This window comes from Moschus berezovskii, chromosome 16 (genome assembly GCF_049115385.1).
Source record: "Moschus berezovskii isolate FMDL1 chromosome 16, NW_MosBer_1.0, whole genome shotgun sequence".
In the NCBI taxonomy this organism is placed as follows: Eukaryota; Metazoa; Chordata; class Mammalia; order Artiodactyla; family Moschidae; genus Moschus; species Moschus berezovskii.
This window is the reverse complement of record NC_142475.1, coordinates 81,945,397-81,969,299: the sequence shown is the minus strand read 5'-3', so window position 1 is coordinate 81,969,299 and position 23,903 is coordinate 81,945,397. Positions and strand designations below refer to the sequence as shown.

General features: G+C 52.1%; 1 protein-coding gene across 8 annotated transcripts in view; it reads left to right on the top strand.

The window, feature by feature from the left end:
* Nucleotides 1-250: 250 nt before the first annotated feature.
* The window catches only part of TSNARE1 (t-SNARE domain containing 1), a 113,779-nt gene continuing 90,126 nt past the window's right edge, over nucleotides 251-23,903 (top strand). For 7 of the 8 annotated variants that reach the window (XR_016039283.1, XR_016039282.1, XM_088844483.1 and 4 more), the window contains exon 1: nucleotides 251-561. Coding sequence is in view for 5 of the 8 variants with exons in the window: in XM_088844483.1 (XP_088700609.1) it covers nucleotides 534-561 (28 nt within the window). In the remaining 3 variants the exon portion in view is untranslated. Of the gene's footprint in view, nucleotides 562-822; nucleotides 939-23,903 lie in introns of those variants that run through there. The other variant, XM_055432696.2, reaches the window with a different exon arrangement.

The window sequence follows — 23,903 nt, the reverse complement described above, 5'->3', positions numbered from 1 at the left end:
AAATAAAGTGCACAATAAATGCAACGCCCCAAACCATCTCCCTCTCTCCCCAAAAATTGTCTTCCACGGGTCCCTGGTGCCAAAACAGCTTGGGATGCCGCTAGACTACCCCGTTGGGGGATGGGGGGCTGGGTCGGCAGGAAGCACACTCTGCAGGCGGTCGTCCTGGAGGAGGTGTGGTCCCGTTTCCCCTCCTTCCCTCCACCCCACCCCCAGCACGGGGCGTGGCCCCGCACCCTCAGCTCCATAGCCGGGCGCTCTGGACACCCGTCCCCACAAGGCCCTCCGCGAAAGGCTTTGTTCTGCGCCCCCGCGGGTGCGGATCAAGGCGCGGCGTCCAGGGGCGCGGCTCCTCTCGGCAGTCCGCGTGGGCCGTCCTAAACCTGGGCGCCGACCCTTCTGTCCTCGGCTCTCGAGTCCCGGCCCTGCGTAGCCACTGCGTTGCAGCGGCTCTGCCTTTCAGACCCTTGAGATCTGGTTGGGCCTCCGAAGCGAGTCCTCCCACTTCGTGTCTAAGTGACCCTGCTCCGCAGATGGGAAGTCATAGCCTTGGAGAAGCGAGTAAGTCGGCCCCGAGGCCGGTCCTTGACGTGCGGTACTTCGTGGCTCTCGACAACCATACATCCCGGCGACCGCAAGCGCACCCGCCGGGCGCAGGCTTTCTGGCCCAGTCGGCCGCCGTCCCAGGCCGTTTCCGCCGCCCGCGCGGGGCCCTCTGGGACTTGTAGTTCCGAGTCGGACACCGCCCTCGGCGCGTCCGTGGCTCTGCGGCCATTGGCTGGCTCGAGGCGTTGGGGCTGACGCGACGGGCGGGGGCGCCTCGCGGCCCTCGCCGCGCGGGAGGGTCATCACGTGATGTTTGGGTCCTGGCTCCGCCCCCCGCCCCGCCCCGTCCGCCTAGAGCGCACGGAGCGCGCCCGCGAGCTACCCAGGTCCAGGTGAGGCGGCTGCGCGCGGCGGAGCCGGGCCGGCGGCGACGGACCGCCGCGGCGAGGCTGGGTCGGCCCGGGGCCGCGCTCCCCGAGGCGGAGGCGGCGCCGAAAGCGGCGCGCGGGGACCGCGGGGCCGGGGGCGGGGCGCGCGCGGGGCGGGCCGGGCCTCCGGGAGGGGCGGGGCTGCCGTGAGCTGAGGCCTGCAGGGGGCGGGCCGGGGGCGGGGCGGGCCTCGGGGGCGGGGCGCTTGTCCAGGGGCCCCGGTGCCCACTTGCTGGGCACCGGGATGGTCCTCCTCGCCCGCGCGTGGGAGGCAGCCGTCGAGGGAGAGCCCGGCCCCGCGTGCCTTCTCTCCGGGCCTTCCTGCCCTCCCTCCACGTTTGGCTTGAAACGTGCCTCCTGGGTACCGAGGATGAGGGCTCTCCCGCCTGTCCACTTTCTGCCTACCCCGATCTGTGCTGCCTCAGTGGACGCCTTTCGGGGGCCTCCTGTCGGGAGACTCAAGTCTCACTCATGCCCTCTGGGCTCCACGCGCGCCGTCCGGCGTGGCGCCCACTAGCTAGCAAGGCGCATGCCTGGAAACTGCGGTCACGGCAGAAAGTTCTGCGGGTGGAGCAGCGGGACTAGAGGGCCTCTGCCATGGCAGCTACGCCTGGCTCTCTCCTCCCCTGCCCTCTTCCTGCTCACGTCTTGGTTCCTGGCTGGATGGCACCTCACCGTCCTTCCAGTGGGTCTCAGCCCACTTTCCTGACCACCCTTTCCTATCGCTACCCTGGTTCAGGTCCCTTCCCTTTTCCTTCCCAGCACTTTATGTTTTGTGTTTGTCACTTGTTTGCTTCTTTTCTGCTTTATCCTGGGTCCCGGTGAGGCAGGGTTTGCGACTGTTCCTCACTATAGCCCCAGTGTGGACACAGTGGCAGGGTGAGAACCAGGGCAAGCGTGTCAGTAGTGGAGTGCTTTGGCCTGTTACAGTGGTACTTCCTGGTGGCTCAGCCTCATACACTGCAGGTCCTCGGTAGAAACCTGGTTCAGCAAATCCTTGCCCAGGAGTGGCAGTCCAGGAAGACTTCCTGGAGAAGGTGTAGCTTCCTGGCCCCCTGCACATTTCTCTCCTCCTCTGTTGGCCTGTTTGCCCTGACTGTATCCCCGCTGCTTTCCCTGGGTGCTCCTCTGCAGGCCCTGAGGTGGGTGTCTAGACACGGGCACTGCTGTCTGGGGGTTTTGGGTCTTGTGGGCAGTCCTTAAGTCCCCTCCTGTAAGGTGATGTTCGGTCGGGACCTGGTTCTTGCCTTCTGCTCCAGCCACATCTTCCACCACTTGCTTCGTGTGGCCTGCTAGGGCACAAGCTCTTACTTCCTGCACATCCCATGTCTTTTCTCACTGGTATGAGACTGTCTGTGTCTTCCTCTTAGGATGCCTTGTACTGCGACTGTCCCCTACCTCCCCTGGGTTGGTTCACCCATGTCTGTGCCCATGGCTTCCAGCACACAGCACCCTGCTTGTTACTGAGAGTTTTCTTGCTCTCTGGCTAGTGTTTGGGAGAAGTGAACTGTTGGTTAGACCTGTTTTTTTTTTTTTTTTTTAATAAGCACAGGCATGTCTGTGGTTGCTGGGTTTGTTTTGATTGTGTTATTTGCTACAAGAGGAATTTAATCTGGGTGGCTTAGTCCAGCCGTAATTCTTTCTGTTGTTTGAATTGTGATTTGTGACATCAGTAGTAATGATGGACTTGCTGGGCTGTGAAGGTAGCAGCCTCTGAGTTTGGCTGTTTTCTGGCAGAGCACCCAGCAGTGCCTGGCTCGTAAGTGTTCACTGGATCCGTAAATGGAGGAGTGGGTGATGAAAGACTAAAGTGGAGGGAGAGTGAACAGGTCAGAGTGAAGGGGCCTGTTCTGCCTCCTCCAGCACTGTTGCCCTGGGGTGTTTGATGCTGGTCCTTGCACTTATCCCTGCTCTCTGCTCTGAATGTCCTTGTCCTGCGTGTGTGCCTTAGGGAGGAGGAGGCAGATAGCACTCACAGATTTTCTTGGAGCCAGACGTGAGAATCAGAGAAGAAGCGTGGATAAAGTCACCGTGTAGGGCAGTCACTCATGCCACAAACATTAGCGCACGCTATCATCTTGGAGACACAGTAGTGAACCTGACATGTAACGTTCCTGTTGCTGTAATAAATAGCACCATTTTAAATAGTGATAATTGTCATGAAGAAAGTTGAGTGGAGTGATAGAGAACGGAGCACCAGTGATAGAGGGTGAGTTGGAGGTGCTGTTGTCGAAGTAATGGGCTCAAGGCCCTGGGAGGGACTGTGGGAGTCAGGGAGTGCCCTGGAGGCTGGTGTGGCTGCCCCACTTCTGAGCAACTCTCTGGCTCCAGAGAGCTGGCTCCGGCCTGCTTGTGAGGCACACTAGTGGGAACACAGGAGAACCAACCTTTGTCACCTTCTTCGTATCGTAGCTGTGATGGTCACCACTGCTTATGGACCCCTGGGGTCTGCCAGGCAGCTGCTGGGTTCCTTATATTCTTAAGATCAGGACACTTCCTAGGGCTGGGTAACTTATCCAGAGTCACAGGCCCATAAGTGAGCGGCCGGGATTTGAACCCAGCCCGCTGGCTCCCGAGCCTGCTCACCACTCTGCCGCCCTGCCCGCCCAGCACTCCTGCTCTGCTGAGTCCTGGAGGACAGATGGGAGCGTACTTACACCCCGGAGGATACCCTGTCCCTTGGAGGATGTCTGTGGTGATGGTGGTGGTTACCCTGGTAAAGACTTAATCCTGAACTTCCCTTAGTGTTGAACCGATGTTCTCAAGCAGAGCCAGGCAAGGGTCGGGGGCATTAGGGAGTCCAGGTCTGGAAGTGTGTTTTTGCCTGGGGTCGGGGGGAGACTGGCCTGGAACTTGGAGTTCTGGTTCCCAGTGCAGCTGGATGAAAGGAGGTTAGAGTGAGCCCACTGTTGGCCGCGGCTGCTCTCCAGGTCCTGTGGAAAGGTGTCCAGTTGTTTAGTCAAGCATTTATAGGGCTTCGGGACCAGGCACTATGCGCAGGCATTTGTCTGTCTGTGTCTGTCCTCAGATGCCCAAGCCAGACCCTGGATGTGGCTTGTGTGGGGGGATGCAGACTGCATGTGCACCGACTTGGAAGCTGGATATTGAGGGTACGGGGTGGCGATGAGGGGTGGAATCCTGCCTGGGGAGGATGGAGGGCAGGCCCCTCAGGAGATGAGGGGGCGTCGGAGCTCTGCTCAGGAGTCAGCGCCAGCTGGGGGCAGCCCCCCACCTCCCGCCCAGCCACCTCTGGCTGCTCTCCACTGGGATCCATAATCCATTCCTGCCAAGTGTTTGGAAAGGGACTCATTTCACACCAGCAGCCCGGAATCAGTCCCTCCCACGGTAGCCCAGCAGCCTCTGCCCGGGCCTGGCTGCCCTCAGCACCAGCTCTCAGTGGCTGTGCTAACGAGGAGCTGGATCCTTGCCCCGGCCTGCCCTCTTCCTGCCAGGGTGCTAATGAGCTCGCGAGGGTGGGAGACGGGCCTGGGCTCCAGAACCAGGGTCCAGAAAGGCTTCACTTGCAGGGCTTATGTCCCAGCTGGTCCCTGCACCCCCCCAGTCCCCTTTCAGCATCCTGGCTCTTCTTGCCCAGGGGCCAGTTTGCAGCATCAGTCTGCCTGCTGCACTTGGCCTTTGCAGCTCTGGCAGTGTGACCTGGACGTCTTTTCAGCCTCTGGTCGACCCGCTGGGCTGACTTCTCGGCTGCCCAAACCTGTCCTCCGGGGTCAGCTCTGCTGCCCTGATGGCTGGAATGGCCGGGCACCAACCCCACCTGGTCTTAGAGCTGCTGGTCAGAGCAGGGAGGCGGGGAGAGGGGGTGTCTGTTTTCCCGAGGCCGCAAAGTGCAGGGCAGGCTGGGAGCAGGACCATGAGTCCAGCCCCAGAACCTGGGCTTTATCCACAGCGTCATCAGTGTGGGGTTGTGGAGAGCTGCCAGACCAGTGGTGGGAGGGGCCCCGGAACTGGGGGGTTCTAGTCACCCCAGCTGCCTGCTGCCTCTCCCTTCACCCAGAGCAGCTCTGGTCTCCTCCATTCTATGTGAACTCTCTGGGGATGATTGTGTTTGAAGAAAGGATCCTGCAGCTGGAAAGCTCTAAAGCTGGCTCTGCCCTCATTTTACACTGGGGAGGGGGTGGTCGAGGCCAGAGCTGCCTGCTGCTGTGGGGTGCAACCTTGTCCGGCCTCCTCTCTGGCAGTGTGTGCTGCTGCCCATCTGTGGGAAGGCTTGGAGGCCCGTGGAGGAGGGCCCCACAGGCAGCATGCGGGCAGGGTTCTGTCTTAAGAGCCAGGATGGCCATCTGGGCGAGAGTGAAGTCAGGCAGGCATGGGTGGGATTGGATGAGCGGAAGCCCTAGCGGTGTCGGGTAGGTCTTGCTGCAGTGATGAGCATCTCCCAGGTGCCCGCAGTGTCAAACCACAAGGCAGCTTGTGCTTTGGAAAGGGCACCCTTCCTCTCCTTGCTTCCCCTTTCCCCCTGGGACCAGAGGAAAGGGTGAGCCGAGCGGGGCTCCCCTCCTATGGTCCCCATGTTCCAGGAGGCTGGCGCTCAGGAACCAGGCCAGGCTGAATGTATCCTCTGTTCTGTCCACCTGGCGGTCTCGGGCATGGATGCCAACAGCCCGATGTCTTTTCTTTTTTCATTCTTAAACTTTGTATATTGCCATGTTACGTGTTCACATTGTGGGAGCTGATTCCGAGCCTCCTGTGTGCCTTTACCCAGTCTCTCAGGAAGCTGTAGCTGCGTCACACCCAGGACGCCAGTGAGGATGCAGTGGAGATATGGGCTGTCTCTGTCACGTGGTGCCACTTTGTAACCATGCCCGCCTCCTGCTACCCACGCCCTCCTGAATTCCTCGGAAGCCCCAACCTGTCCTCTTTTTTCCTAATGTCATTTCAAGAGTGTTATACAAACAGAATCAGACAGTATGTAGCCCTTGGGGACTGGCTCTTTTCATTTGGTGTAATTCCCTGGAGGTTCTTCTTGCTTGTCACATGTATCTGTACGTTGCTTCTTTTTGTCACTGGGTCTGCCGTTCTATGGTGTGAACAGACCACAGTCTAACTGTTCCAGTGCCTTGTGCTTTTTGAAAAGTTTATGTAATTCAAAAGTAAAAACGTATAAGGAAGGGACTTTTCTGGTTGTCCAGTGGCTAAGACTCCAGACTCTCAATGCAGGGTCAGGGAACTTGATCCCACATGTTGCATCTAAGAGTTTGTATGTCACAAATAAAGATTCCCCCATGCTGCAACTAGCGCTTCCCAGGTGGCACAGAGGTAAAGATTTTACCTGTCAGTGCAGGAGGTGCAGGAGACATGGGTTTGAGCCTTGGGTCTGGAAGATCCCCTGGAGGAGGAAATGGCAACCCAATCCAGTATTCTTGCCTGGAGAATCCCATGGACAGAGGAGCCTGGTGAGCTACCGTCCACGGGGTTGCGCAGAGTAACTGAAAGATCATGCATGATGCAGCGAAGAGGGACGATCCCGAGAGTTGCAGCTGAAACCTGGTGCCCCCAGGTGAGTAACTGCATGAATCCAGAAACACACATTAAAGAGACACACAAGGAAGCTTGCAGTAGAGAGGTAAAGGTCTCCCCATCCCAGCGGGCCAGGTCCTTGTCTCCACATGTGACTCTGTTGCTGGGCTCTTACCTGTCCTTCCACATATATAAGAATATGTTTATCACCTGAATAAGAGATCTATCGCACCCCCCCGCCCCCTGCCACAAACCAAAAAGTCCTGGAGGTCTTCCCCTGTCAGTACAGAGAGCTTCTCTTTTCCTTGTTGACAACTGCAGAATGGTTTGAATATGAATATGTCAGAATCAATTTAACATAGTCTTTTGTTGATAGAAACCTAGGTTTTTTTCCAGTCTTTGAGTGTGACAGAACGAATGACTGGTTCGTATGTCGTCTGATGCGTGTATGTAGGCTGTATGCTCCGGATCGGAAGACTCAGACCTTGCTTGTTAGGATACACTGCCAGCTCCCCCCACCAGAGGGGTGCCCCAATCCACACACCCTCGGGGAGCTGTGGGTGCCTGTCCCCGAGCCGCTCCCACGCTGAGTGTGATCAGGCTTCAGAGGGGGACAGTCTGCCTCGCCTATGTGATGAATGAACTTGGTATCTTTTTATGTATCAAAGAGCCATTTGTATTTTCCTTCAGAGCGTCCTTTCCCTTGACTTGGTTCGTGTTCTGAAAGCCACGTTGTTGACCCTGTTTTCCCTGTTGATTATGGAGATGATCTCGCTGAGTGTCAGCTGGATTCAGGGCATCTGCTGCCACCTTTTGTCATCCTCACTGTTTTGCCACTTTCACGCCATCAGATCCGTCAGCTTTCATGTGTGGCGCTTGGATTTTGAGTTGTAGTTGATGAAGGCTTCTTTGCTTCAAGGTTAAAAAGAAATCCTATGTTTTCTTCTCATTCTCGTTGATGTGCTTTTAAAGTTTTTATTCATTTGTATTTTATTCGGGCATATGGTGTGAGGTATGGATCTGACCTTAATTTTTTCCAGATGATTTATTGATAGTCCTGTCTGGGTTATTAAAAGAGTCCATTTCTTCCCCTATTGGTTTTAGGGGCTAGCTTAGCCATGCTCCAAACTGCCATTTGTGTTTAGAGTTTAAAATTATGTATTTATTGGGATAAGAGTACTTTACCTAAGACCTGCATGGCTGCGTGGCGTGGGAGCGGCAGAGAGAAGGCACCCCACGTCCAAGGTAAGAGAAATCCAAGTAAGATGGTAGGCAGAGAGAGGGCATCAGAGGGCAGACAGACTGAAACCACAGTCACAGACAACTAGCCAATCTGATCACATGGACCACAGCCTTACCTAACTCAGTGTAACTAAGCCATGCCGTGTGGGGCTACCCAAGACGGACGGGTCATGGTGGAGAGGTCTGACAGAATGTCGTCACTGGAGAAGGGAATGGCAAACCACTTCAGTATCCTTGCCTTGAGAACCCCATGAACAGTATGAAAGGGCAAAAAGATAGGACACTGAAAGATGAACTCCCCAGTCCGTAGGTGCCCAGTATGCTACTGGAGATCAGTGGAGAAATAACTCCAGAAAGAATGAAGAGACAGAGCCAAAGCAAAAACAATACCCAGCTGTGGGTGTGACCGGTGATAAAAGCAAGGTCCGATGCTGTAAAGAGCAATATTGCATAGGAACCTGGAATGTTAGGTCCATGAATCAAGGCAAATTGGCAGTGATCAAACAGGAGATGGCAAGAGTGAATATCGACGTTCTAGGAATCAGCGAACTAAAATGGACTGGAATGGGTGAATTTAACTCAGATGACCATCATATCTACTACTGTGGGCAGGAAACCTTTAGAAGAAATGGAGTAGCCATCATAGTCAACAAAAGAGTCTGAAATGCAGTACTTGGGTGCAATCTCAAAAATGACAGAATGATCTCTGTTCGTTTCCAAGGCAAGCAATTCAATATCACGGTAATCCAAGTCTGTGCCTGACCAGTAATGCTGAAGAAGTGGAAGGTGAACAGTTCTGTGAAGACTTTCAAGACATTTTAGAACTAACACCCAAAAAAGATGTTCTTTTCATTATAGGGAACTGGAATGCAAAAGTAAGAACTCAAGAAACACCTGGAGTAACAGGCAAATTTGGCCTTGGAGTAAAGAATGAAGCAGGGCAAAGGCTAATAGAGTTTTGCCAAGAGAACACCCTCTTCCAACAACACAAGAGAGGACTCTACACATGTACATCACCAGATGGCCAACACTGAAATCAGATCGATTATATTCTTTGCAGCCAAAGATGAAGCTCTATACAGTCAGCAAAAACATGACTGGGAGCTGACTGTGGCTCAGATCATGAACTCCTTATTGCCAAATTCAGACTTAAATTGAAGAAAGTGGGGAAAACCACTAGACCATTCAGATATGACCTAAATCAAATCCCTTATGATTATACAGTAGAAGTGAGATAGATTTAAGGGACTAGATCTGATAGACAGAGTGCCTGATAAGCTATGGATAGAGGTTCGTGACATTGTGCAGGAGACAGGGATCAAGACCATCCCCAAGAAAAAGAAATGCAAAAAAGCAAAATGGTTGTCTGAGGAGGCCTTACGAATAGCTGTGAAAAGAAGAGAAGTGAAAAGCAAAGGAGGAAAGAAAAGATATACTCATTTCAATATAGAGTTCCAAAGAATAGCAAGGAGAGATAAGAAAGCCTTCCTCAGTGATCAGTGCAAAGAAATAGAGGAAAACAATAGAATGGAAAAGATTAGAGATCTCTTCAAGAAAATTAGAGAAACCAAGGGAACATTTCATGCAAAGATGGGCTCCATAAAGGATAGAAATGGTATGGATCTAACAGAAGCAGAAGATATTAAGAAGAGGTGGCAAGAATACACAGAAGAACTGTACAAAAAAGATCTTCATGACCCAGATAATCACGATGGTGTGATCACTTACTTAGAGCCAGACATCCTGGAATGTGAAGTCAAATGGGCCTTAGAAGCATCACTACTAACAAAGCTAGTGAAGGTGATGGAATTCCAGTTGAGCTATTTCAGAGCCTAAAAGATGATGCTGTGAAAGTGCTGCACTCAATATGCCAACAAATTTGGAATACTCAGCAGTGGCCACAGGACTGGAAAAGTCAGTTTTCATTCCAGTCCCAAAAAAAGGCAATGCCAAAGAATGCTCAAACTACCGCACAATTGCACTCATCTCACACGCTAGTAAAGTCATGCTCAAAATTCTCCGAGCCAGGCTTCAGCAATACGTGAACCATGAACTTCCAGATGTTCAAGCTGGTTTTAGAAAAGGCAGAGGAACCAGAGATCAAATTGCTGACATATCCACTGGATCATTGAAAAAGCAAGAGAGTTCCAGAAAAACATTTATTTCTACTTTATTGACTGTGGCAAAGCCTTTGACTGTGTGGATCACAATAAACTGTGGAAAATTCTGAAAGAGGTGGAAATACCAGGCCACCTGACTTGCCTCTTGAGAAACCTGTATGCAGGTCAGGAAGCAACAGTGAGAATTGGACATGGAACAACAGACTGGTTCCAAATAGGAAAAGGAGTATGTCAAGGCTGTATATTGTCACCCTGCTTATTTAACTTCTATGCAGAGTACATCATGAGAAATGCTGGGCTGGATGAAGCACAAGCTGGAATCAAGATTGCTGGGAGAAATATCAATAAGCTCAGATATGCAGATGACACCACCCTTATGGCAGAAAGTGAAGAAGAACTAAAGAGCCTCTGGATGAAAGTGAAAGAGGAGAGTGAAAAAGTTGGCTTAAAGCTCAGCGTTCAGAAAACTAAGATCATGGCATCTGATCCCATTACTTCATGGCAAATAGATGGGGAAACAGTGGAAACAGTGGCTGACTTTATTTTGGGGGGCTCCAAAATCACTGCAGATGGTGATTGCAGCCATGAAATTAAAAGACGCTTACTCCTTGGAAGGAAAGTTATGACCAACCTAGATAGCATATTAAAAAGAGGAGACATTACTTTGCCAACAAAGGTCCGTCTAGTCAAGGCTATGTTTTTTCCAGTGGTCATGTATGGATGTGAGAGTTGGACTATAAAGAAAGCTGAGCACCAAAGAATTGATGCTTTTGAGCTGTGGTGTTGGAGAAGACTCTTGAGAGTCCCTTGGACTGCAAGGAGACCCAACCAGTCCATTCTGAAGGAGATCAGTCCTGGGTGTTCATTGGAAGGACTGATGCTGAAGCTGAAACTCCAATACTTTGGCCATCTCATGCGAAGAGTTGGCTTATTGGAAAAGACTCTGATGCTGGGAGAGATTGGGGGCAGGAGGAGAAGGTGATGACAGAGAATGAGATGGCTGGATGTCATCACCGACTGAATGGAGATTAGTTTGGGTAAACTCCAGGAGTTGGTAATGGACAGGGAGGCCTGGCGTGCCGCAGTTCATGGGGTCGCAAAGAGTCAGATACGACTGAGCGACTGAACTGAACTGAACTGAACCCTCTTCACAGGTTGGCGTGCACAGTGCACTACTACATACACAGTGCAGTACTGCACGCACGGTGTGAGTGCCACATCCTGTCGTCCGGGTGCAGCGTTGCCAGCCGTGCTCTGGAACTGCGTCGTCTTGCTTCCCTGCAGCTTTCTTCCTGGTGATTAGCGGCTCCCGTCCTCCCCGGCCCCAGCCCCTCGCAACCACTGTTCTACTCTCTGAACGAGACTATTTATTTATTTTTTAAAAATTTATTCATTTATTTTCTTTGGCTGTGTTGGGCCTTAGTTGTGGCACCGGGGATCTTCCTTGGATCATTATGGATCTTTTCTGTGTGGCTTGCGGGCTTTGTTGCCCAGTGGCATGTGGATCTTAGTTCCCTGACCAGGGTTTGAACTTGGGTCTCCTGTGTTACAGGGCAGATTCTTAACCACTGGACCACCAGGCAAGTCCCTGGACTGTTTTAGATGCTTTATACAGGTGGAGTCACGCAGTGTTTGTCTTTCTGTGACTGGCTTATTTCACTTCGCATAATGTCCTCAAGGTCCATACGTGTCGTCACACATGGCAGAATTCGGTTCTTTTTAAAGTCTGAAATGTCCACCATATATACCTCATCTCCTTCATCTGCATATGGGACTGAGGTTGTCTCCATGTCTGGGCTGCTGTGACCATGGCGGGCATCTGTCCGAGATCCTGATTTTAATTCTTTCAAATAAATGCTGAGAAATGGAGTCACTGAATTGTATGTGTGGTGGTAGTCGCTCAGTCATGTCCGACTCTTTGTGACCCTGTGGACCGTAGCCCGCCAGGCTCCTCTGTCCGTGGAATTCTCCAGGCACGGATACTGGAGTGGGTTGCCATTCCCTTCTCCAGGGGATCCTCCTGGCCCAGGGTATGAACCTGGGGCTCCTGCACTGCAGGCAGATTCCCCACCAGCTGAGTCACCAGGGAAGCCCTTTGGTTTGGTTTCCAAGTTGTGTCTGACTCGCTGTGACCCTGTGGAGCATGGGTAGCCCACCATGCTCTCCTCTGTCCATGGGATTTCCCAGGCAAGGATACTGGAATGAGTTGCCATTTTCTTCTCCGAGTGCTCAGAAGTGGGATTGCTGGATCGCATGGTAGTTCTGTTTTTAATTTTTGAGGCAGCTTCACGCTGTTTTCCGTATCGGCTGTGCCATACTGCATCTCTGCTGTCAGTGTCCCGGGTTCCGGGTTCTCTGTGTCCTCGCCAGCGCTGACTTTCACTCTCTTGTTTTTGATCATAGGCTGTTCTGCCAGGGGTGAGGTGACATCTCCCTGTGGTTTTGATCCGCATTTCCCTGATGATTAGTGACACTGAGCATCTTTTCATGCTCCTCTTGGCTGCTTGTATGTCTTCTTTAGAAAAATGTCTGTTCAAGTCCTCCTCCCGTTTTATAATAGGGTGGTTTATTAGTTTTCTTTTTTTTGAGCTGTTGAATTGTAGGAGTTCCTTACATGTTTTGGAGGTTAACCCCGTGTTAGAGACACATCATGCTTTACTTATGGTGGATGGTCTAACAACTTTACAGTTTTTGACTTTTCATGATGTGAAGGTGATACGCATTCACGTTTCCAGTTCTGAATTTGATCTTTTCCTGGACCAATAATGCGGGGTGGATGATGCTGTCTCATGATGCTGGGCAGCGGGCAGCACCCCGTCAGCCCTGAGATCACAGGAGTGCACAGCTGCTGCCCTGACAGTGTTCTGTATTCATTTTCAATACAGTGTTCAGTCTGTTACATGAGATAGTCCATCTGTGCTGTGTCTGTGCTTATTGCTCAGTCCTGTCTGACTCTTTGTAACCCCATGGACTGTTGCCCGCCAGGTTCCTTTGTCCATGGGATTCTCCAGGCAAGAATACTGGAGTGGGTTTCCACGCCCTCCTCCAGGGGATCTTCCCGACCCAGGGATTGAATCGACGTCTTCTGCGTTGCAGGCAGTCTTTACCAACTGAGCCATCAGGAAGAGACAGTCCATACTTTAGTGTAAAATAGGCTTTGTGCTAGATGTTTTGCCCACTTGTAGGCTAATGTGATTGTTCTGAGCACATTTCAGGAAGGCCAAGCTAAGCTGTGACCTTTGCTGAGTTTGATGTATTAGATGCATTTTCAGTTCATCTTCAGTTTACAATGAGTTTATCAGGATGTAACCCCACTGTGCGTCAAGGAAGATCTTCCTGTAAACATCTCCAGTTCTGTGGAAGCCTTTTCACGCCAATAGTTACTTCCTTTGCTTTGCAGCAGCTTTTTTAATTGTTGTAGTCCCACTCAGCTGTTTTTTGTTTGTTTGTTTCTGTTATTTGGAGCTTTTGGTGTCATACCCATGAAAGTCAAAACCAACGTTCTGCTTTCTCCTTGGAGTTTTACAGGTTGGGGTCTTCCGTTTAAGTCTTTAATTGACTTTGAGTTGTCATGCACTTGTGGTGTACGATAGGATCCAAGTTCGTTGTCTTCCAGGTTCAGCTTAGTTTCCTGGCGTCGTTTGTTGTGGAGACTGTCCTTTCCCCGTGTGTGTTCCGGGCACCCTTGGCAGATCCGCCTGCTGTCTGTGTGTGAGTGTATTTCTGGGCTCTCCGTTCTGTCCCGCTGGTCTGCGTGTTTGTCTGCTGCCGGCGGTGCGCTGTCTCAGTGGCTGTTGCTCTGCACTGTGTGCTGAAGCCAGGATGTGTGACGCGTCCACCGCCACTGCCCTCTCAGGACTGATGACGTTTGCTTATGAGCTGTTGCGTTGTCCCTGTGTGCAGTTGTTGTCTCTGTCTTAATTATTAAGGCCTTATGCTGTGTTTCTGCTTTTTTTAATATACTATCTAGGTTGGTTATAACTTTCCTTCCAAGGAGTAAGCTTCTTTTAATTTCATGGCTGCAATCACCATCCACAGTGAGTTTGGAGCCCCAAAAATAAAGTCTGACACTGTTTCCACTGTTTCCCATCTATTTCCCATGAAGTGTTGGGACCAGATGCCATGATCTTTGTTTTCTGAATGTTGAGCTTCAAGCCAACCTTTTCACTCTCCTCTTTCACTTTCATCAAGAGGCTTTTTAGTTCCTCTTCACTTTCTGCCATAAAGGTGGTGTCATCTGCATATCTGAGGTTATTGATATTTCTCCCAGCAATCTTGATTCCAGCTTGTGCTTCTTCCAGCCCAGTGTTCCTCATGATGTACTCAGCATATAAGTTAAATAAGCAGGGTGACAAAAAGCAGAGACATTACTTTGCCAACCAAGGTCCGTCTAGTCAAGGCAATGGTTTTTCCCGTGGTCATGTATGGATGTGAGAGTTGGAATGTGAAGAAAGCTGAGCGCCGAAGAATTGATGCTTTTGAACTGTGGTGCTGGAGAAGACTCTTGAGAGTCCCTTGGACTGCAAGGAGATCCAGCCAGTCCATTCCAAAGGAGATCAATCCTGGGTGTTCATTGGAAGGACTGATGCTAAAGCTGAAACTCCAATACTTTGGCCACCTCATGTGACGAGTTGACTCACTGGAAAAGACTCTGATGCTGGGAAGGATTGGGGGCAGGAGGAGAAGGGGACGACGGAGAATGAGATGGCTGGATGGCGTCACCGATTCTGTGGACATGAGTTTGAGTGAACTCCGGGAGTTGGTGATGGACAGGGAGGCCTGGCGTGCTGTGATTTGTGGGGTCGCAAAGAGTTGGACACGACTGAGCGACTGAACTGAACTGAACTGAATGCTGTGTTTCAGTGTCTCAGAGAACTCATTGCTTTTTTGTCATAATTTTTTTTTGTCTATTCTAGGTTATCTTTACATATGAACTTTGAATTAGCCTGCCTGTTCTTTACCCAGTCCCTTCACCAGACACATACGTATATTTGCATCCCTAAAACTTGATTGGCTTTGGATTGGATTGTGTTAAATGTACAAATTAGGGACAGAGACGTCTTTGTGACATGGAGTCTCGCTTCTTAAGGTATTGTATTTTGTCAGTTGCTTTTTAGGTCTCCTCTTCTGTAACGCTCTCACATTTCCTTTATTATTACTGTTACTGTTTTTTGCTGTACCACATTGCTTGAAGGATTCTAGTTCCCTGACCAGGGGTTAAACTCATGTCCGCTGGAGTGGACACGTGGAGGGAGTCTTCATCGCCAGACTGCCAGGCGAGCCCCGTGTCTTTCTGAATGTGTGGTTAGCAGTCTCTTCTGCATGTTCTCTGTTTATGTACACACATACGGCTACTCTTGATTTCTTCGTGTTATTTTGTCCCCTGCTACTTTGCTGAATTCTGCTGTATTTTAGTTAATTTCTTGGGTTTTCCAGGTATCCAGGTATCTATTAGCAGCTGCAAATAGTGATATTTAAACTTCCCTTCCAGTTTTTGTATTCTGGGCTCCTTCTGTTCCCTGCTTGTGTGAACAGATCCTCTAGCATTCTGGGGAGTGGTCATGCTGGTGTTGGGCATCTCTTGCCAGGCACCCTTGGGGTTTCCCCGTGGGGCAGACATGGGTTTGGAATGAGACACATGCCTTCCATGTGTCAGGGAAGAGCCTGTGCTGCCCATTTTATTGAGCATCTTATTTGTAATAAAAATGAAGAATTATTGTTGAATTGTTAGGTTTTTTTTTTTAAATCACCTATGGGATGATCATGTGGCTTCTCTCCTTAGACATAGTCATGTGATGAACTGTGCTCACGGGAGCTGCTAGCGCTGAGACTTTCTTGAGCTCCTGGAATGCCCTTCCCTGGGTCTGACGTGGAATTACTCGGTGGCTCTGCTGGGTGCTTTCTGCTGGCTAATTTAGCATCTGTTTTGCTTTTCCTGAGTAAGCCGGGTCTGCCATTTTTCTTTTTGGTGTGTACCTTCTTTTTGGTTTTGGCATCAGAGTTACACCTGCTTCATAGACATCATTTTGATGTTTTCTTTCTGATGTGTTTGTAGAGTTGCTGAATAGTATTGAACTATATGGGGTTGCAAAGAGTCGAACACAGCTGACTGCCTGAGTACACAGGCTCATGCCCGTTTGGTCTGTACGGTGTTGGGAGAGTTTGTGAAACTTTTGGGACCTGGTGCTCTTCTGTTTTGTTTCTGTTTGGAGGAAGAAAATCCTTTAATGTTTTTCTTTCTTTTTTTGGGGTCAGCTATAGATATTTTGTTTTCCTAGAAAATTATCAGTTTCATCCAGTTTCTTGGATTTATTCATGTAGACTTGAGTGCAGTTATTGCTTACTATTCTCTTAATTCCCTTCGTTCCTGTGATTATTTCCCTTGTATTTACTCTCTCTTTTTTTTCTTGGTTGGATTGGCTATTTGCACTGTGGGGATTTTTCTTCTTCAAAGATTCACCTTTTGGATATTTTTATTAAATTAATTGTGCTTGTTTTCTGCTTCTTAATGCATCACTTTTTGCTTATAGTTAATTTCTTTTGCTCTTTCCCAGTTTATCTTTCGTTCTTTTCTCTAGGTGTTTAGATGATTGATTAGTTTGTTTCTGTTCTTTTCAAAAAAGTGTTTAATATTTAAAGACTCTTCTTTAAGTTCTGATAGTGTGTTTTCCTTATCAGTGCTGTCTGGAAGTGCTGTCATTTTGGTGTGCAGTCTCTTTTCTGGTCCAAGAGTTGTTGAGGAGTAAGTCTTAAAAGCATCTTTTGATTTCTTGGTTTTGTTGTTGCTCTAGTTTTAATTGCATTTTGATCAGAGAATTTAAGTTGTTCTCTTTTGAACTTTTTGGGTTTCATGAGGTTCTTCTTGTGTTTCTAACATGGAGTCAGTTTTCAGTTTTCTACAGTTTGGACAGGGGATCTGCTCTGTCTTCTGGGTGTCAGTGGCCGACGTGTGTACTGGTCAGCGTCACCACCTGACTGTGTGGTGGGTCACGTATGCTTACTTTTTGTCCATCTGCTCTGTTGTTGGCAGAGAAGTGAATTGCATTCCTGCACGAGTCTGTTTCTGCCCCTTCCCCTGTGTCCCCTGTGACTGCTGCCGGCCGTGGACAGATGTCAGTTTTGTCCTGAGTCCCACCCTTTGTCTCGTCGCCATGCTGCCCCCCCGCCCTGTTTGCCTAGTGTGCCTCCACTGTCCTTCTGTCTGTCGCCGCCTGCTTCCCTCATGGCTGTTTCTCACATACATGTGAGGTTGGGTTTGCTTTACCATCTAACCTGAGAGTCATTTTTTCTTTGACTGGAGAAGTTAAACTGATTCACGTTGTTGTTCAGTTGTTAAGTAGTGTCTGACTCTTAGCCACCCCATGGACTGCAGCATGTCAGGCTTCCCTGTCTTTCACTATCTCCCGGAGTTTGCTCGAATTCATGTCCATTGAGTCAGTGATGCTGTCAGACCATCTCATTGTCTGTCTACCTCTTCTCCTTTTGCCTTCATTCTTTCCCAGCATCAGGGCCTTTTCCAATGAGCTGGCTATTCGCATCAGATGGCCAAAGTATTGGAGCTTCAGCTTCAGCATCAGTCCTTCCAATGAATATTCAGGGTTGATTTACTGTAACATTGACTGATTTTATCTCCTTGCAGTCCAAGGGACTCTCAAGAGTCTTCTTCAGCACCACAGTTCAAAAGCATCAATTCCTCGGCACTCAGTCTTCTTTCTGGTCCAACTCCCACATCCCTATGTGACTACTGGAAAAACCACAGCTTTGACTATACGGACCTTTGTTGGCAAAGTGATATCTCCGCTTTTTAATATGCTGTCTAGGTTTGTCATAACTTTCCTTCCAAGGAGCAAGTGTCTTTTAATTTTGTGGCTGCGTCACCGACTGCATTGATTTTGGAGCCCAAGAAAATAAAACCTGCCACTGGTTCTACTTTTTATATTTGCCGTGAAGTGATGGGACTGGATGCCGTGACCTTATTAGTTTTTTGAATGTTGAGTTTTAAGCCAGTTATTTCACTCTCCTCTTTCACCCTCATCAAAAGGCTCTTTAGTTCTTCTTTGCTTTCTCCCATAAGGGTGGTGTCATATCTGCATATCTGAGGTTGTTGATATTTCTCCTGGCAATCTTGATTCCAGCTTGTGATTAATCTAGCCTGGCATTTTGCATAATGTACTCTGTATAGAAGTTAAATAAGCAGGATGACAATACACAGCCTTGATGTACTCCTTTCCCAATTTTAAACCAGTCAGTTGTTCCATGTAAGGTTTTAACAGTTGCTTCTCTTGCATTCAGATTTTTCAGGGGACAGGTAAGGTGGTTTGGTATTCCGGTCTCTTTAAGAATTTCCAGTTTGTTGTGATACAGACAATCAAATGCTTTTACGTAGTCAATGAAGCAGAAGCAATTTTTTGGAATTCCCTTGCTTTTGCTGTGATCCAGCGAATGTTGGCAATTTGATCTCTGGTTCCTGTGCCTTTCCTAAACCTAGCTTGTATATCTGAAAGTTCTTCATTCACTACCATACTGCTGAAGCCTAGCTTGAAGGATTTTGAGCATAACCTACTAGCATGCAAAATGAGCACAATTGTGCTATAGTTTGAACACTCTTTGGCATTGCTGTTCTTTGGGATTGGAATGAAAACTGACCTTTTCTAGTCTTGTGGCCACTGCAGAGTCTTCCAAATTTGCTGACATATTGAGTGCAGCACTTTAATAGCATAATATTTTAGGATTTTAAAGAGCTCAGTTGGAATTCCATCACCTCCATTAGCTTTGTTCGCAGTAATGCTTCCTAAGGCTCACTTGACTTCACACTTCAGGATATCTGGCTCTAGGTTAGTGACCTCACCATCATGGTTATCCTGGTCGTTAAGACTTTTTTTTTGTATAGTTCTTCTGTGTATTCTTGCCACCTCTTCTTAATCTCCTCTTCTGTTAGGTCTTTACTGTTTCTGTCATTTATCGTGCCCATCCTTGCATGAAATATTCCCTTGATAGCTCCAATTTTGTTGAAGAGATCTCTTGTCTTTCCCCTTCTATTATTTGACATTATCATTGACATTAATTGGCTTTAGCTAACATTAGTTGAGGGCCAGCTGGACTGTCTCTGGGCCTGTTGTGCTCAGCACCATGGACAGCTCCATGGGCACCTCTGTCCTGCTGGCCCATCCAGCCCGTGGACGCCTCCTCCCTGAAGGCCTTGGGGCAGGGTGGGAGCCACCGGCCTGCCCTGCGTCAGTGGGTGGGCAGTCAGGGGAGGGGTTGCAGGGAGTTGCTGTGGGTTAGGGGTTGAGGGCAAGCTCTCCTTTCCCCAGGGTCTCCTCCAGGTGGGTCTGCACTTTCAGCTCCTGGGCACAGAGCGTGGGTTTGGGGGTCCAGCCCACACCTCCTGCCTGTCACTCTGATCAGTGACACTTGTGATTTACCTTTGCCATCTGCCAAAAGGGGGACCCCCATCTTCTGTTGCCACCCACCCCTCCTGTGGGAGGGGTCTTGTCCTCCTCAGCCAGTTAAGTTGCTGAAATTCCTCCTGTGAAAGCAGCAGACAGACCTCTAGCTGTCTCCAGCCTCTGTCTCCTCGGCATGGCTTCGTCCTGTTGTCTGTGAGGAGGGGGTGACTGTGACCTGGGGGTCGCCGTGGGGCTGGCGGCTCATGGAGGACACCCTGCTTCCATGAATGGGGGCTGAGGGGTGGGGGAGGGCGGGAGTTTCCTGGTGGTCAGGGTAGGGGGTGACACTGCCCAATCATGCTGCTGTTGGTGCTGCTCCTGAGGGTGGGTGATGTGTCCATGGGTGGGTGGGTGAGGCTGGGAGGGAGCAACTCCCTGGGACACTTAGGCAGTGATGGTGGTGATGGTGCTTCCGGAAGCACGCCCAGATCCCAGCACACTGAGCCCATGCCTCCCCACTTCCTCTGTGTGGTGGGGGCTTCCCCATGGGGCCCCAGCCTTCCCACACTGGGGGCCTTCCGTGAACTGAGCAAGTGTGTGCCTGTCTTTGCCCAAGACAGTGAGGGTCTCCTCCCCACAGGGAGAAGGAGCATAACGCCTCTGCCATTGGGATCGAGATTGCAGGCATGTGCCTGCCCCGTTTCCCTGTAGCTGGCGATGTCCTCAGCAGGCCTGTCCTCAGGACGCCGCCAGGGTCAGTGGCCCCTCCACCCTGTGGCTCCCCACGAATGGCTGGGGAGAGTCCCGGGGCTTTGGCTGTCTCGTCGGATGACCTTGGCTGTCCTGTGTTGCTGGCCTCTGCTGGGGGAGCTGGACTGAGACACCCAGGCATGTCCTGAACTGGTCTGGTGTGTCCATTGCCGTGGCCAAGTAGGGGGGCGGTGCAGCACAGACTTTGTCTGGAGACAGACCTGGGTCTGGATCCCACCTTGTCTTAGGTTATCTGGGCTTCCTGGGCAGGTTCCTTCCTGGACAGGTTCCTAACCTGCCTGAGCCTCTGTGATGTGTAACAGCAAAGGCTCCTTCTCCAAGGTTAAATGACGTGGTGACTGCGGGCTACAAGTCTGGGCATGCTGGGCAGAAAGCAGGCTGGCTCCCCTCCTGAGCGGGCCGTGCCCGAGAGAGAATGGGACCCCAGCTCCCGCTTCCTCCATGACCCTCCTCCACCCCCACGCCTCCCCCTGGAAGGCTGGGGTCTGTGGGGGGCGTGACTCCTGCCGCTGCAGCTGTGCCGTGGGCCGCCGCCCCCGCCCTCGTGACTCAGGCCCGGTCTCCGTGCTCCATGCCCGCTGCCATCCTGGGTGAGGGCTCAGCTGACGGGCAGGCAGCAGGGCGGTGGGCAGAGCCAGGCCCTGAAGCCAGGCCTCCTGTGGCCTTTCCGGGGGAGGGCGGGAGGAGGGGCTGGGGTGGGGGTGGAATGGCAGGTGGGGTGGGGGAACGGCTTGTGTGCCCAGCGCCCCAGCCACCCTTTGGTGCTGTCAGCAGTCCCTGCTTCTCCGTGGCTGTTCTGGGCACCGTTCTTGGGGTGCCTGGGGCGCCTGGCTGGTGCTGTTTGACATGGAATCCAAGTTGCTATAGCAACACTCCACTTCGTGTGAGTGCAACCCCCGGCCCCTCCTCTGCCTCTGCGCACACAGGCACACGTGCGTGGGGCCCTCGGGGTCTGGCCCAGGTGTACGCGCGTGGGGAGAGGTGGCCCGGCCGGCTCTGTGTCTCAGGGTCTCCCATCAGCGGTGGGTACTGCAGGCCTGGGACATGGACGGAGCAGTGAGCATGGCTGTGCAGCTGATGCGCTTCCAGGAGTTAACTCAGCCACATGGAGAAGTGGGTCTGTGGCCTTGTCTCCTTGTCACAGGTGCCAGGAGGTGCAAGTTCTCTTAGCTAGGAGGTGATAAGCTGGGGACTCCTGGGGTGCAGGCTGGTCCGTGGCCAGGGTCAGGGGCCACTGGGTGCCCTGGCCTGATCCAGCTGCGGCCGGGTTCAGGGTCAGCCTGGGTTCCTCCCGGGCCAGGCTGGGGTTGGCTGGGGATGAAGACCCATCTGTGGACAGCTGGGCCTTCAGTCTCTACCAGGCTGCAGAAATTAACAAAGTGACCTGAAAGCAAGTGGCTGTGCCCGTTTGCTGAGGCTTCCCGGGCAGGCTCCTGGCTGTGTGCTCTGCAGGCATGGGTGTCACTGGGCAACTCCCATGGCCCCAGGTGGCTGGACATGGCATTGGCATGCCATGGGTCCATATGCTGGCAAACTGCCTGAGGATCTGCTGTGCACTTGTCCAGCCTGGGCACAGTGGTGACCACAGCCGCATGGCGCCCCAGCCTGGTGGAGTGCCACCTGCTGTCTCACGCGTCCGGACCAGCAGTGCTAGCGTGTGTGTTTGCTGGGCTCAAGGACCACATTTATCTTTCCTTCTCCTGATCATGAAGGTGACATGTGGGCCTGGCAGAGAGCTTGGGAGGCCCTGGCCCGCACCAAGGCAGCTGGTCCGCCCGCAGCCTCCTGTGACCCAACACCCTTTCTGGGCAGCTCTGCGATGGAGTCCCGTGCCGTCTTACACGTTAACAGAGTGCGCGTCACTGATGTCTGTTCTTGGTGGTTTGCGGCCATCACCGCCTGATTCCCGAATGTTTTCACACCGGCACAGAAACCCTGTACCTCGGCCACCACTTGCCATTCCCACCTCTGATCTCCTGTGGCCGGGCCTTATCCGATGACTAGGTTTGTCTTCCATGGAGGGGATCTGACCGTGTGCTCCTCCACGGCAGCTTCCCCTGCCCCCCCACGCCGTGGTGTTTTGAGGCCCTGTTGTGCGTTTCCGTCATCTCTAGGCCATGTGTGTGTGCAGGTGGGTTGGATGTGACCCCCGAGGCGCCTCGTGTCCCTCTGCTGTTGCATAAATGCTGTTGCTTGCCAGGCTCTGTGCTCCTTCTCGTGTTCCGTGTGTGGGTCCTGCATGTGTGGTGTGCCACTCCCGTGAGCAGCCCGAGCAGACGAGGACTGCAGGGTGTCCCCTGCCGTCTTGGTGTGTGTCTGGGCTGCCTTCAGGAATGGGTGACGGTGGCCCAGGAGTGGGGTGACCCGGGCTGGGGTAGACTGTCCTTACAAGAAACCTAGTGGCGTTTCCTCTTTCCCCGCGGCCAGGACACGTACTGCTCAGGGGAACTGTGTGTCCTGTGTTTTTCTAGCGTTATTTTTCACCTTAGTGTCGTGTGTAAGCATGTCCCCCACAACTGAATATATACTTCTAACACTATTTAAATTCTCTGCGTCATACTCTAGATACCTAACGCGATGTATTTAATTCTTTATTGCTGGCTATTTTGGTTGTTTCTGGCTTTGTGTTTTTTATTTTGTAGTGTTTCTGGCTTTCCGAGTGCTTCCTGTATGACTCCTCAGTGCAGAACTCTTGGGTGGGTGCAGGGCGTGGTTTGCTGGGGCTGCTGCGGCCCTACCTCTCTGCTCTCCCGGGGTGCCAGGGGACCCTGGGGGCACAGGGCCTTCTCTCAGGGTGGCGGGAGGCACTCCGACTGTGCTGTGATTTTTTTTTTTTTTTGGCTGTACCACCCACGTGCGGATTTCCTCACCAGGGATGGAACCCGCGCCTCCTGCAGCGGAAGCCCCGAGTCTTAACGTCCGGACCATCAGGGAAGTCCCCGTGCTGTGACTTTGGGCGGCGTCTTCCCACTCAGCCTGTCACGTCCCTGGGGGCTGGGGACCGGGAGCTCTGGGTGTTTGGGCGCCTGAAGCTTCTGTCTTGCTTGGGTCTGTCTCGCTGAGCAGTCTGTTGGGGGGTGGCGAGCCTCAGGGACCCTCGCACCCCTCCTGGGCACAGCCTCCCCCTGCTACCAGGCCCCTCCCTGCCCCGCCATCCACCTCCATCTCAGGCGTTTTCATCTGCGAGAACCCTCCAGCGGCCTGTAATCCATGGATTTCCCACTCCTAAGTGAAGTGCTCGGAGCCGTCCCCAGTGACTGAGCTCCAGCGTTTGGGGTCCCTGGAGTCTGTGCTGAGAGTCTTGTGCAGGCCGCGCTTTCACAGGAGCAGGGGTGGCTGGGCGGCGTGTCCCGGCTGCTTTTCTGTCCTGTGGGGTCATGTTCCTCCCTCCTCTCCCTTCTGTCTCCAGCCTCCCTCATCTCCATCTGGGAGGGTCGTGGTCCCTGCCGGGCTCCGACAGACAGCTCTGGGCTCAGCCCAGGTTCTCGGACTCTGCAGCCTGGCGGGCCCCGGGGCTGTCCTCTCCCTGCCCGTCCTGGGCTCCACCCAGCTTCCCCTTGCCCAGCCTGTGGTTGGAGTGCAGGCCTGGGGCCCCTCCCTGTGTGGTGGTGGGAGGGCATCTCCTCCGAGCCGGGTCAGTGCCCCTCTGCTGCCTGGTGGTCTTGGGGTCCCCACCCTCAGGGTTCCACAGCTGTCACCTGCCCAGGCTCCTGCAGTGGCCTGGGGCAGGTCCTGGGGGGGTGGCCAAGGGCCAGTGCAGGCGGAGCCCCGAGGCTGCCCTGGGGGATGCAGTGCTGAATTGTCTTTGGGCTGTATCCTGGTTTCTCGGGCAAGCCGGGGGTGAGGTATTGGGGCGGAGTCAGGTTGCCTCCCTGGTGGGTGGGGTGTGTGTCCGCTCTCCCGTTGGTGTGAGCTTGGCTGGGCCCGGC